Raw genomic sequence first — 15,548 nt, forward strand, 5'->3', positions numbered from 1 at the left:
AGTATCGTAAAAAACAAAAGTAGATTTATAGTATAAATAGAAAATATCTTAAAATAAATCAAAAATATCATTATGTGTGGTAAAATTATTAATAATATAATTTATATCTTTAATTATCATTCAAATAAATAATTTCAATAATCCAAATTTGAACTTAAAATGCCTAAATAATATATTTATTATATAATATATTGTTTTAGATTTTATGGTAATAGTATGGGATACTTCTTGTATGAGAAATCTTGAATTAAATTTTCAAAACTTAGATGTAATATGAAAAGTTTTTATGAATTACTAACAATAAAATAATTTGCTAGTTTTCACGATTAGTATGAATACTATGAATTTTATTAAAATATTTACTAAAAATATAACAATATGTTTTTCAAATTTTTTTAATCGAAAAATTAACAACTTATGAGGAGCTTTATATTAAATTCTAAATTATTTATACTCGACGAATAATTTTTTAATCGAAATTTTAAAACTAAACTCAAAACAATTATGTAAGTGTGTATACTCATTTGAAAATCATAAGTTAATTTATCAAACAAGAAAGAACTCGAAGAGCTGAAAATATTATAGTTATAAAACGATGTATGTTATATAAATGATAGTATTACTTTAAAATTTTTAAAGATTCCTAAAATTATTGGAACTATTTTCTGATTCATAATAAGAATTATTCTATAGACATAAAGTGAACAATTAGGTGCCACTCAGCACTCTGTAATTGATACCTACTTTGTAGTAGTGTAGGTGTCGAGTTAATAATTTATCTCTTCATTTAACAGGTAATGGATGTGTAAAATTGAAATTTTATAATAAATCAACATAATGCATATGAAACTACGAAAGACAATATTATTTTAAGCGAAGATGTCCTGTCAGCCTATATATTATAGTAAATTACTTAGACTATATTATAATATAAGCTATGATATAATATATTAATTATATTACTATAGTAGTATAATTATAAATAATTTAATACGAAAGGTTGAACTTAATTTTTCCAAAAACTATTCGCATTTCGCATATATCATAAAATGATAAGTTATAACGTTAAAACTTGCAATTATTTTGATCATAAATTATTGTGTTATTAACTTTTGATTCGATACCAACTTTCTGTAGTACAATAACAATACCTAGCTTAAAATTGATCCAAATATTTTGAAAACTATTGTGTATAATACAATACAATAAGACATAAGTAATATATTTATGTAAATTATTTTAAGTCGCACTAATGTAATATTATATTTCATACAAAAATAAAATTGTAGTAATTTTACATTACTTTAATCAATTACAATTGGTTAAAAAATAAATAGTTTAGGTACCACTGAAAAGTATGAATTTATACAAATGCAATCAACGACGTAAATATTCATTATGTTTGCAACGTTTGCGTAGGAGTAAAATTTTTTTTTGGGACGCAACCAAAGGATAGAAAATATCTTGGCGAGTAATAGTTAGGCCAGCTAGGGAATAGGAAGTATAACCTACAATTTGCAAGACCGAAACATTTGTACAAGTGCCAAGCGTTGCACTGGTGCACTGCACTCCCATACAGGAACTATCGGTGATACATACAGTGCCATCGCCAGAGAATGATTTTCTCATAACCAAATTTTGGTGGTGAGTAGATATCTATTCAGTTAAATATGCAATATACTTAAATTATAGCTTGGATTAAATCAGAATTTTCCAATACAGGTATAATCATCTCATGTACAAATAATAATTTTGGATATCGATGTAAGCTGGTTCTTATAAAGATTTAATGTGATATTCTGGATTTTTTTTAGAGTTATAAGCCTCATTTACTGTAATTATTTCTAAAAACAGGTACATTACTACTATTTATGAATTTTAATTCCAATATTATTCGGTGCTATACATATACATAATTTTGTGCAATAAGAAAAATAAATTTTTATTTAAACTTAAAAGTAATTAGTTAAGTTAAAAGTTTAAATTATAAATTAACTTTTTAAACTTTTGAATGCTCAACTTTGTTAATCTTACAACATTGTATAAACGACAAGATAATAAATAGTAAGAAAAATCAACTTTGATAACGGTTTCTTATACTAAATTAAATCTAGTTGTAGTATTGCCAGTATTTTTTTGGTACATTTAAAAAGTCAAAATTATAAATTCCTATTTTTCAAAATAATCGAGAAAAATAAAAATAAAACACAGTCGAATTCGCTTATTACGATGCTGTATATTGTATAACGATATTCCGGGTAAAACGATTCCAAGCGATGTATTTGGTTGATTTTATATTTTATGTGTAGTTACTTTTTATAATCCGGAATCCGGATATAACGAAGTTCGGTTATAACAATCAGATTCTCTAGGTTCCTTAAAGATCGTTGTAAGTAAATTTGACTGTACTGAAAAACTGATGCAAACTACGGACTATTTCCATCAATTGAAAAAACAAATTATCAAATCAGGTCGATTCTACAGGGCGGTATCGTTATTTCTATAAGTTTATTTTCCAGGGCAAAGTGACATCGGCATCGGCGTCTTAAGGAAAAATGTGAATATTTTTGCAAACCCAATTGTTGTCTCGGAACTCGAAGTATATGTTTTTTATTCGTAATAAGTGTCGTGATGTTTCTTTTTTCTTTTTTATCAGAATAATAATTACCTGTTACACGTTGTCTCGGGCCTTCGACAAATATTCGCGGCATCGTACATGAGTTTTCCGGACACGGTCAATCGATATACTCGGCATCTTAGCACACTGATCGTCGGGAATAAAGTATAAACACTGCACCGAAACGCGTTTGACTTTGGCAGGCGTATAATCGGTCTACTGACCTCTCGTCGACTGTGCAGCCATGGTTATACAATAGACATGTTACGCGGATTGTGGATCTGATCAGTGGCATGCACTTGTTGCGATAAGGCACATGTGCAAACTTTCCGAATCGATCTATTCTTGGTGGTGACTAGGTGTCTAGGTATACGCGAATTTCGGTAATAACGAATGATGATTGATTATAATATTATTTATTACACAATGTGGTAATGTTGTAGCAATATCTATTTCAGTTACAATTTACAGGAATTGCGAGGAACGAACATCGGAACACACCGCGCCGATGACCTTAACAATCGTCGCTGGCAACAGGGGTCGAGCGTTGCACTGGGCCTTTTCCGGCGCCGTCGGGTACCACAGCGTAACTACTGACTTGATGGGCAAGACTGCGTCTACAGAAATGTGGGTACAAAACGTAAATTCAGCAAGTACATACGCGATCTACAAGCACCAACTTATAGAGTGATATCAATAGATATTTTCTCTACTTATGTCTTTCTCTTATCATTATTTTTTCTTTTCATAAAATTTACTTATAACCTATATTATTTAATATAAATCGTAAACAAACAAACAAAAAAAAAAAGTAAAGAGTGTGTAAAGTTTAAATTTTTACGAAAATAAGATAGGTATTTACGTATAAATCAACGACTTCTTATCAAACTATTTTTTTTATTTTGTTGTAGTTAAATGCGTTAGGAAATCGATTAAAAACCAAATAATTATTATAGCAGTAAAATATATTTTCATAACAGTACATTAGCTCAACGTAACGTACGAAATTTTTCTACGCCGACGACGGCGCATAGAAAGCACGAACATCACATTCTATTAAATATCCTAAATATCCATTTAACTTTCCCAAGTTTTCACATTCAACAATAGGTACATCAAAAAGTGCAAATACAGCCAAAATACATATCACATTTGTTGTCGATGTCTAAAAGATTTTCGATTTAGTAATTAGTTCCATTCGGATTTCGGACGACAATTCGAACGATTTAACGCACACAACAGCTGTTGAGCCGCACCATACACGACTTTTTGATATGAAACATCTTATGGTGCGGTACAGTAGTGAGACTATATTATATTCTTACTCTGTGAGTGAGATCGACTGTGGCGTGGCGACGCTCCACTCATAGCTCGTCGGCTCAATTCTCCGAAGCTCGGCGATTTCCTCTCTATGTGCGCAGTATCGGCTTATCTATTTTTATATGATTTATAAACGTATAATATAACACCTATATTGTTGCGTATAAATAAATTGATTGTATATTACGTTGATTATATTTTTACTTCTATGTATATTGTATATTATGTTGTTTTGAACGGACCGTTGTAATAACGATATATATTATTTTCTAATGAAATATGAGTGACAGTGACAGTGAAAATATTACAAATATAATGGAACGAGACAGTGTTATAATTAGTTAGTTTTTACGTATTATAGTTATTATTTTATCATATCATTTATATCTCAATCCAAGAGAACCTACCACCAGATACGGAACAACAATAGATGTTGTATTTATTAGATATCTTGATAATGTTATGTCCAATACTTTTGTAACATACTTCAGTTACCATCGACCAATTGTCACAGTAATACCGTCGTCAGAGGCAACATCGAATGTCATTATTACCGAAATCACTGATTAAACGAATTAAGTAGTAACGATTTGAAATAAATTCGTAAATTTTTGTATTTAATGAAAATAAATGTTTATTAAATAAACAGTCATCATTATCTGAAAAAAAATCGTAATATTTTATTTTATCATTATGACATATTTAGTTCCTATCGCAAACTGTTCTTTTCTGCATATTACTATTACAAAATAATGTTGATGTTTCACATCTGCCAGGCGTCCCGTGACAGCTCAGGTTTTAACATTTTCTACATGACCGCCTACACGCGTACCTAAAATTTGATTATCGTATACTCTTTAGTAAAATGAAAACAGAGAGCTTTTAAAGAACATTTTCTACGTGGATGGATGCGAAACGCTCCGTAAAAATGACGAAAAGACTTAATAAGACTTACTATTATACGACTTGAAAACGTAATTATTATTTGTTGATTACCGACCATTTGGGCCAATACCGGCGGACCCCATCGACATCATAGGTTTTCTGACTATTATCATTATTGCGGTACCCGGCGGGGGGATAGTAGTTAGTGTGCATTTTGCCATTACCGTCAAACAGTATCATCGGGGCTTCTTCGTGTTTGGATAGACGAAACTTGGTAAATTGCATGACATACGACGGTGTCGTCGAAATCCTCAATTCATCGCCGAACGAAGATAACGATGAAAGCCGTACATAATTATCGGACGATCGAGAAGGGCTCTTATCAATCGGCGACGGTTTGAACGAGTGTAAGTACTTGCCTTTGTTGTCGAACGACGGATACAGTCGCTGTTCGGGTGGCGGAATCACTGCAGTTTGGCCGTTGGACGGCGGCGTCAAAAACGGATCGGACGACGATATAATCTTATTGTTTACATCGAACGACAGAGGTGATGGTCGGTCATACGGTTGAATCAAATCTCGGTCATTTGACGATGGAATCCGAATGTTCTTGGTCTGCTGTAACAAAACTTGGGAAGTGGTCGAGATCCAGTCATGTCTGTGAGGGGAATACAGTTTCGTCAGGGGAAATGTCCACAGATTACTGGACGAAGTTGATGGTTGCTCCGTGAACCACATGGTGCAGTTCAGATTGGGTGACACTGAAAAAAGCGAACAATGCCATTGTATTTTAAATCACAATGTTTACAGGGCCGGCGCAACGGGGGGGCGAGCAGGGCCCTTGCCCGGGGTCTCGCGCTTTTATGAGGGCCTCGCGGATCGAAACTTGTGTATAAGTAAAATATTTAAATATATCTTATATAATAAAGCGTGAATAATAGTTCGTTCACTAATAATAATATAAACCATTAATAATCAATACTAATAATTGATGTATTAAAAATAAGAATTTGTGTTATGAAGAATTAATTATTTTGAGGAATATTATTCATGATATTAAAACGGCGTTAGAAGTGCTATCATTATTGAAAAAAATGATGGGTTCATTTCCAAATACTTGTATCGCATTAAGAATTATCTTAACAATTCCTGTAACGTCAGCCACTGCTGAAAGGAGTTTTTCAAAACTAAAAATAATAAAAAACTATTTGAGAAATACCATTTCGCAAGATAAGATGTCAAACTTAGCATTGATTTCAATTGAAAATAAAATAGCAGAGTCTCTCGATTACAACGATATTATTGAAACATTCGCTTCACAAAAATCGAGAAAAAAAAACTTTTTAATATTTATATTTTATAATGATCATTGACTATTGATTTGTTTGAATTAATTATGTATTGCAAAAAAAAAATATTAATTAATCAACTTCACAATTTGTTATTTAAGTAGATTATGTTTGTTTATATCTTTTATAGTATCTACTATCTAAGGACTAATACATTTTATTTTATTTATTTTATTATGTATGTATAAGAAAATTCAATTATAAAATGTATATTATATTTTTTTAGTTTTTAAGTTTGATTTCATTGTTTGACTTTTTACATTACATAAATAAAATATAACAATTAATTACCACTATAAAATCCTTATAAATAATTTTGTATTAATACATAGCTCATAATCTCATCAATGTTTTTGGGGAATACCCTAGACGTCATTTTTATAAAAGGGCCTCGCGATATATTTCGCCCAGGGCCTCGCAAAAGCTAGCGCCGGCCCTGAATGTTTATAATGATGTCACATTGTCACGCCATTGATACTTTAAGCTTAAGAGAAGCTTAATAAAGATGACAATATAATATATTTATTGCTTTTTTCTCTCTGCGCCTCACGCGCAACACAACAAATTTTGGTTCAGTAGGAACTAGGAAGTAGAATTAACCTTGTGCTGATGGCTTTATAGTATCTAAGTGACCTATTATCAAATTTAAAGTTGTTAAATACAAAAAACACTTTTTATTTAAAATGTTTTTTTTTACGTTGGCTATTTTATAATATTTATTTTTTCGTGAACTAAGAGGGTATGTAAAATTTTCTGATTAAAAAAATGCTCATATTTTTCTTTTAAGTTAGAACGGATAGCGTTTGATAATACATAAATTCAATCTAATACTAAAACTTACAACTCGAGGTTGATTCTGTTCTTCTATTGAACGCAAATTTGCTATTTTTAGTGGGTCAAAGAGATAAAACAAATTATGTTATTATGTATTTATGTGCTGATATCTTATTAATTTAAATTTTTAACTCGAATAATGGTCAGTTATCATATAATAAAGGTATGTACATACGTTTTGGTATAGGAAAACCATTCAATCGCCTTTGTAATAGCGCGCATAATAAAATGTAAAAAAATATATATTTTGTGTTCAACATTTTTTTAATACACTTTTGAGCGCTAATTTAATTGACTGTTGTTCAGTAATATAAAATAATTTCAAATAAGTGTTCTTACATAACAATAAACAATATTGGTTTCTCTGGTAACTAAGAAATCAAATTACTCATATAGTTATATATAAGTCAAAAGTTCTATTTACATAGTTAATAATAATAATGGAAATTTTATCATTGGATGAATTTTTCCTTCATACGTCTTTTATACTTAATATGTTGAGTAAACACATATTTACAGATTATTTAATAGAAATTTGACCCCCCCCCCAAAAAAAAAAAAAAAAAAAATGTGAGAAAGTAGATGTCGTTGGTAGTTGTTATTTTTTTAAAGTTTTATAATTTTCTACATTTTTCGATAATGGTTATCTAATAGGTACCTACCTATTTGCTGTAGAACAATTTATTCGTTTTTACAGATATTCCTAAAATTATAAAATATTGGTCATTTATAAATATTGATCTATAATATAACCACTTTTAAAAAACAGAACAAAAATAAAAATAATTTTTTTTTAAATTTTACAGTATTTTATTATTGTTTATTTCAGATTATTAGTTCAAAAGTTCAACAACTGTATTCAAATTCAGGTATAATAATTTTCAAGTATATTATGTTAGTTAATGTTTAAAAATATTATTTTTTTTTTTTTTTTAGTTTACTTTAAGTTTATTAAAATTTTAGTCTTGGTTATTATTGTAATAATTATTCTATAATACTAATTTATCTATATAATAATAGGATGATAGATCATTTATGTTCAAATTTATTTTATATAATATGCAATGATTTTTCATGGATTGCAAATTTAACACATCCATTAAAGTGATCCACTCAATTTATATGGTTACTTCACTTTTTTAGTTAGCTATTCAGTTAAATTAACACACATATGTTTAACATAGACCAATAATCAAACTGGATTATTTCACCAGGAAAAAAAATATACTACAAATTAATAATAGTGTATACTTTTTATATCCTGTTCTTTAATAATACAATATTATATTTAATATTAGCCATATACTTTCACTTTTTAGTTAGTCATAAAGTTATGAATAACCGGGCAAGTGCGAGTTGGACTCGCGCACCGAGGGTTCCGTACAAACCTGTAGGTATATAAGTAAAAGTTTTTTTTATTTTTATTGCAAAATGAAATTTATAACATAAAAATATGGAAAGCTGGAGGATCATAAATTAATGACAAAGGTATCTTTATCGTTCCAGTAATCCTTCATTTTATATTAACATCTATCATTTATTTTATAATATAACAAGGGCAAGCTTTTTTATCAAAGTTATTTATTTACAGTTTTTTAGTCACTATTTAGAAATCTGGTACAAAAATGTTAATTAAGAATTAAATTTGAATAGGTATTATAGACTTAAGTATTTAGTATGAATTTTAATTTAATACCTCATCGCGTTCATGAGATAAGGAGTAGTAACTTTGAAATTTTCAAAATTGTCAAAAATATTTTTTTTTTATATGATGAAACTAAAAATTTACGGTTTTCGTAATTTTTCCTATATCTGTACTATAAGACGTGACTTCGTACGAAACTTCAAGATTCTAAGTTCACAGGAAGTACCCTGTAGGTTTTGATTCCCGTGCGAGTTTCGAAAATTTGCGGCCTAAATGGCTGTATCTTTTGATTGCGTTGGCTTAGAAGGTTGATTTTTCTACAGCTTCCAGGGACAGTAGACATGAGTATCATATACAAATTTCAGTTTGATACCTCCACGCGTTCCTGAGAAAAACGCTCTTGACAGACGGACGGACGGACGGACAACAAAGTGATGTTATAAGGGTTCCGTTTTTTTCTTTTGAAGTACGGAACCCTAAAAACAAGTTTAATTTATAGATATTATATAGGTATAATCTTAAAAATTTGAGCTATGAATTAATTTAGTTATAAAACTATTAGATCTGCTGTTATAGTAATACATTAAAAAATTAAAATATCACTTACTTCAATTATTTGTTAGTAATTCACCGTGTTTCAGGAAAATTGTAAGTGTTAAATGTAAAATATGTTCGAAATTGATATTATGTCAACTAATAAATTATTTAATTAGGCCAAAACACTAAAATTTGCTTTGATCACATACAATTCAAATTTTTAATGTAAAAAAAAAAAATTATCATTGAAGAGAGGATTAAGAAAGGGAAAATAAAAACCATAATTGTAAAAAAAACTCAAGTTATTTAATATTATTATTCATTTACTAATATAACATCTGTCAATTGACAAATAAATGATAATAATAGGAAAAAAATATTGAGAACAGACCAGTTAATCGTGTACCTAGCAGGAACATAGTTCTGATTGACATTGTTCCGCTCATTTACATTAAAGCTTAAGTCTAATGGAACGAATATTGTAGAAAAAAAATTAAATTATAATAATATAGTAAAAAAAAATATTAAATACCACTTGGTTCTTAAGATACAAATTAAAAAAAATATATATATATATAAATATATATATTGTTTGTTGTTTTATCTTTTCACTGAAGTTTAAGCTACAACAGGTTTATATTCCGGCATGGAAGCAATAATATCTTTGTCGTCTTCTGACAGATCTCGAGCAAGTAAAAATGTATGTGCAGATCCACAAGTTACTTGTTCTATATATAATCCATCAAGTTTCTTCATTTCGCATGGTTTAGCACTGGATTTTTTCAATTCTCCAAGACCCTGAATGGTTACAGTATGTTAAAAATTGTAATTTATAAGCAATTCTTAAAAAAAAATTGCATTACCAATTCTCCAGAGCTAGTTCCAGAACCCCAAACAATGCAAGAATCATCAGCTGCTGCAACTAACCCAATAGAGCATGTACCAATACTGCGTAAATTCCAACCATGAAGATCTTGTACTGGTTTTGGATACATATTAGCTTCTCCTCGACTACTCATTTGTCCAAATAAATAAACAGCGCCTGTTTTTAATAACAAACATTAACTTTTAATAAATAAATATGAACAAAATATTCATTATAATTCAATGTTTTGTTTATGAAAAATATAATTATTATTAGTATCATAATATATCAAAGAATTTTAGTTTTACCAAATTCATTAATTGCAATACTGAATGCAGGTCCACAGGCAACATGTTTCACACCACTCCTTTGAACATCAAAGTACTTGATAAGTCTCGGTTGTAATTCATCTTTTGGTTCAGAATGTCCAAGCCGTCCATAACCTCCAAATCCCCAAGAATATGCTTTTTTATGGTCATCAATAGCAACCTAAAAATAACCAATTCAAGTTGTAAAAAATAAACAAGATATTTTATTTTGTTTATCTTACTGTATGATTTGTACCACAGGCAAAATCCCGGATTTCAGGTTTAGGCAAAATTTCTACTTTATTCTTTGTTTTTTCCACAAAAGTCATTATAGGCTTGGGTAGTTTGACTGTAGCAAAGTTAATAGCACCAGCTCTCTCAATATACTCTCCATTAGTGTTATGTCCCAATTGTCCATACTCAGGTAAACCAAATGAATATAAAGTACCTTTACAGTCAAGTAAAATGCTGAACTCAGCACCACAACCAACTTTCACAATTGGTGGTCCATTATATTTAACCTATTAAAAAAATATTTTTAATTTGAATATTTTTAAGTTTCAACATTATTAAGGTTCAAAAACTAATCTTAAGAGGATGCTGCACTGCATGTGTTATTTCTGTCTTACATATATACAACAAAGCAAATTTTGGTTCAACAGAATCTATTTTATGTTGTTAGTTTTAACATTAGAGTAAATTTACCTATTACCAAATTTAAATGTAAGAATTTAATCTAGGTAATGGTATAGGCTTTTATTATTATTATAATTTTAAAGTGAGTTATAGCTATATAAAATGTTGAAACTTTAAAATTATAATATTAATAAAAGCCTATATCATTACCTAGATAAAATTCTTACCTTTAAGTTTGATAATAGGTAAATTTACTCTAATGTTAAAGCTAATAATATAAAAATGGATTTTGCTGAACAAAAATTTGCTGTTGTATGTATGTAAGACAGAGATAACACCTGTGGTTGCGGCGTCCTCTTAAGAGGGTTTTACTTTCGAATGCATGGTCTGTTTTACAAATGTATGGTATATCAAATTTATGTTTAGCAGTTCCGGTTTTGAAAAGTAATATTTAATTGGTATTGACTCATCATCAAACTTAAAGTTAAGAATATTATCAGTATTTTTAATGATATTTTAATTTTTAAGCAAGTTATTAATATAAAAAATATTGAGTAATTTTTTTTCATTTAACTTACTTAAAATTTAAAATATAGAAAAAACCAAGTGAAGATTCATAATGTCTTTAACTTAACTTAATAGAACAATTATCTCTAGTAATAATTATTATTGTACAAAATTAGAACTGCTGAACATAAATTTGCCACATGTGTAAAACGGAAATAACATATGGAAGTGCAGTATCCTCTTAAGGCACAGTTTACGTTTAATTATATTAATTATGTTAAAACAGTTCAAATTAACTATATGTTTTTATAATCAATAATATAATTATTACAATAAATATTCATACTTTATCTTAGCATTTGTAATTGATTTAATACTAATAATAACAAAACTACCTGTTGTCATTAATTAATAAGTTATTTAAAAAAAAATGTATTATATATTATATTAAACTAAGTTAATAAAATTAAAGTATTCAACTATAAGAAAGGAAATATTAATATATACATATGTATAATATATTTTAAATGCAGATTTTCATTTTATCTTATATATATTTTATTAGAAAATAGAAGATACCAGTTTTGTCCACTAACTCTCTCATCTTTTGTTTATTATTTATGTCATTAAATGGTAGATAAAAAATGTCTAATTTTTTCTAATTGAATGGAATATAAATATTGTGCTTTCTATGAATATTTTATTAAAAATAAATCTTTAATATTATATTAAATGAAAATATATTTTGAAATTCATGCATATTAACCCGTAAAAAGGTGCGATATTATTGGTATCATGGTTAGGTGCATATGAGCCACCCATTGTATTTTGAGTATAATAACAATTTTTTTTTTTTTGTAAATCAAACATTTATTGCAGGTAAGCGAATCATATAAAATATAAAACTTTGGAAATAAAATTTAAAAAATACTTGTAGTTAAAAACAGAAATACATTTTTAATCTGTTATTTTCTGATACCTCACGTGATTCACTAAACTGGAACTAACAAGTTATTACGATTGTTATTTCAAAAGTTGTTAATAAAATTGTTTGATTTATTTATAGAAATATTGACTTAAGGTATAAGTAAAACCGAACATTTAGAAATAAAACTATGTCAGTAATGGCTAAAATGCTCATCGAGTGAGCGCTACACTTCTGATGGATTAATTGGTACAATTTAATATAATGATTATTGTTGTTTTTATCAAATATTAAAAGATATAATATAATTAAAAATAGTGTTAATAAACATTTAAATTAATTGCCAAATTCAAAGTGTAAAAGACTATTAACAATCATTCAAGTTGTTTGCAGTTGTTATGTTTAAGAGGACATCGCACCCGCTTGTGTTAACTCTATTTTACACCCGTGCAACATGGTAAATTTTTGTTTACCTGCTTTAATAGTGTGCTATTAGTTTTGATATTAGTGAATCGACTTTTATTAAAAATTAATGAAAGAACACAGATAATGTTTTTAACTAAAAGTTTGATATTAAGTCAATTCACTCTAATATAAAAACTAATAGCATACTATTGAAGTGGGTAAACGAAAATTTACCATGTTGTACGGATGTAAGACAGAGTTGACACACGTGGATACGGCATCCTCTTAATAAAAATAGTAATAGTTTTACAGTCGTGAAAGTTATATTTAAATGTAATCAATGGCTAATTAAAATATAGATCTAAAGATTTTCATGAATCTCGAAGTACATAATATAAAATATTAAATTTATTTTAAAAATTTAAAAAATGCAATAATGGAAAAATTTACAGAACAATGGGGTATAAATTGAATTTTTTTATCCCAACTAATTTAAGTTAAAATTGTTAGCATTGTATTAAAAAATGATACTATTCAATTTATTATCTTTAAATATAACATAGCTATTTAATAATATATTACTGACCCTCATTGCTATTGTAACAAAGGGGTCTTTGCTCTTCACGCCACATTGACTATTCTTATTATCGCCGCAACTGTACACTGCACCACGATCTTAAACATATAATTAAATCTTCAAACATAATAAAATCTCTAGAGAACAAATTAACCAAATAAGAAATTATTTTTTGGCTAAAATGAAAACTAGCATATTTTGTAATATTGCATTTATGTACAACAAATAGTATTTTTACATAAGTGCATAATATAACTGATTGAAATATTTAAAAGAAGTATGAAAATATTTATAAATGTACCAGTGAGAAGTAATGTATGTCCACGGCCAGTAGCAGCATTAACAATAGCATGATCAGGCAAACCTTCAATTGGAGTCGGAATGTCTCGTCTAAGTAAATCTTTGACTCCCAGTTGACCCTTTTCATTTCGTCCTAAAAGAATAAATTAAAAAATTTAAATGAGTTATCATTGAATACAAATTGACTACAAACCTAAAGACAAAGCTTTGCCTTCCTCAGTTATAAAGATGGTGTGTGATGAATTGCAGCTACTCACTACCAAACGGATACGATTATCTTTCAGTGGTCCAAATAAGTGTGGTTCATATAAATTTCTACCAACAGATTTGCATCCTTTTGGCATAGACTTGCGGCCATTTAAATCCCAATTAGTTCCTCCAGTTAAAAGCACAATGCCAATGTGATCCGGACCTTTTACTCTCTATAACACATAATTTTAGTAAAATTTAAAAAATTAAATTTTTATTCAATAGTTTCTAATGTATAAACATAGATTGTTTTTAATGTATTGACAGTTTTTGCCTACTTTTTAATATCATTATTTTAAATATCTATACCTATACTTAATACAAGCAATATTTTAATTACATTGAAGTTAAATAAACCATAGTTTGGAAGCTGTTTAATTAAATTTGATGAGGTAACCAATTTTAAGGACTTAAATCTGAAGTTAATGAAAGGGTTATGAATGTTTAGTTTTGTGATAAATTTCTAAAGGGAATATTCTATTTTACAATGTACTTAATACAACACCATAATCAACTGATAGCAGTGTACTGACGGTTAATGTGTAACTAACAAATGAATAAATGTTATACATTTGTAAGTTGTACACGATGAAAAATCAATTTTAAACGTACAATCGATACCTTGCGTACACTGCAACACGGGTGTAACAGAGAAAGGTCGTTTGCACCTCAATCGAGCAGGTTAGCAATCTACGGACATGTGAGCGGCACTTCAGATGGTGGAGCTGCACAGCTGCGGAAAACGCATTTTACAGCAACTACCACGATGGTGATACACATAAGCGCATAACCATTTGAAGACTTACCAGAGACGCGTTGTCTTCGGCCAGCTCGTCCATGTCGTCGTCGTCAGACCTACGGTCATCATCGTCATCTTCTTCGCTCAACACAGGCGGGTCGTCTTCGACGATCTTGGACTTTTTGCGCGACACGCCGTTCGCTTTGCCTTTGGACTGCCGTTTAGCGGACATGACGCCGACACGTATGGCAAAACAATGTCGTCTGTGTGCGGGTATGTAGAACGCGTAAGCGGCTGGTTGGTGGGAACGTCGAACGGGGCTATTTCTTCAGCAGTAAAGTTGGCGACGTTTGCCGAGAGCGATGATAGATCGAGGACAAACAAAAAGTGCGGTGGTGGCGCGAAAAATTCGGGTGGCGTGCACAAAACGCTGTAAACACAACGCAACGGGGGAGAAGATCGGGTCAAACGGCGGCTGCGATGATAGTAGCGGCGGACGCCATTAAAAGTAAAAAAAAAAAAGAAAGAAAGAATAAATCTCGAGAGAGAGAGAGACGGACAGCGTCACGACGGCTAGAATAAACGGGAGAGAGTGAGTGAGGGAACGACAACAGTCGTCCACCGTGATGAGAGGGAGAAGGGGAGCGAGTGAGACGGAACGGGACGCGCCACGCGTGCGCGCGCGATGCTAGTCCAACTGAAAGAGAGAGAACGAGAACCAGGCTCGGGTGCGAGCGAGACGGCCGTCGGTCCGAGAGAAACGGAAAAAAAAAATAAAGAAAGAAAAGAGAGCGGCGATTGTTTGTTGTGTGCGTGTGTAAAAATCGGGGACCGTGTCGGCGGCGTTGGT

The 15,548-nt window shown here is 29.7% G+C and overlaps 1 protein-coding gene across 1 annotated transcript; it reads right to left on the reverse strand.

Moving 5' to 3' along the window:
* Window positions 1-9,471: 9,471 nt before the first annotated feature.
* Window positions 9,472-15,296, reverse strand: LOC112601104 (protein RCC2 homolog). The gene is made up of 8 exons (XM_025348535.1): window positions 14,766-15,296; window positions 13,904-14,132; window positions 13,712-13,843; window positions 13,420-13,508; window positions 10,603-10,881; window positions 10,361-10,541; window positions 10,051-10,229; window positions 9,472-9,985 (listed from the first exon to the last, which is right to left on the reverse strand). Exons 1-8 carry the CDS (start codon window positions 14,928-14,930, stop codon window positions 9,806-9,808), a joined length of 1,434 nt encoding a protein of 477 aa, XP_025204320.1. The 5' UTR covers window positions 14,931-15,296; the 3' UTR covers window positions 9,472-9,805.
* Between the last annotated feature and the right edge of the window lie 252 nt (window positions 15,297-15,548).

Source organism: Melanaphis sacchari, unplaced genomic scaffold (genome assembly GCF_002803265.2).
Source record: "Melanaphis sacchari strain LSU unplaced genomic scaffold, SCAv2.0 Contig74_pilon_pilon, whole genome shotgun sequence".
NCBI classification, from domain to species: domain Eukaryota; kingdom Metazoa; phylum Arthropoda; class Insecta; order Hemiptera; family Aphididae; genus Melanaphis; species Melanaphis sacchari.

Excerpts from the sequence above, each read along its gene's own strand:
- LOC112601104 (XM_025348535.1), bottom strand. The coding sequence starts at position 14,930 with ATGTCCGCTAAACGGCAGTCCAAAGGCAAAGCGAACGGCGTGTCGCGC. Across the intron at positions 14,133-14,765 it reads CCGAAGACAACGCGTCTCTG|AGAGTAAAAGGTCCGGATCA; the intron begins GTAAGTCTTCAA and ends TATGTGTTATAG. Across the intron at positions 10,542-10,602 it reads CCTGTGGTACAAATCATACA|GTTGCTATTGATGACCATAA; the intron begins GTAAGATAAACA and ends GGTTATTTTTAG.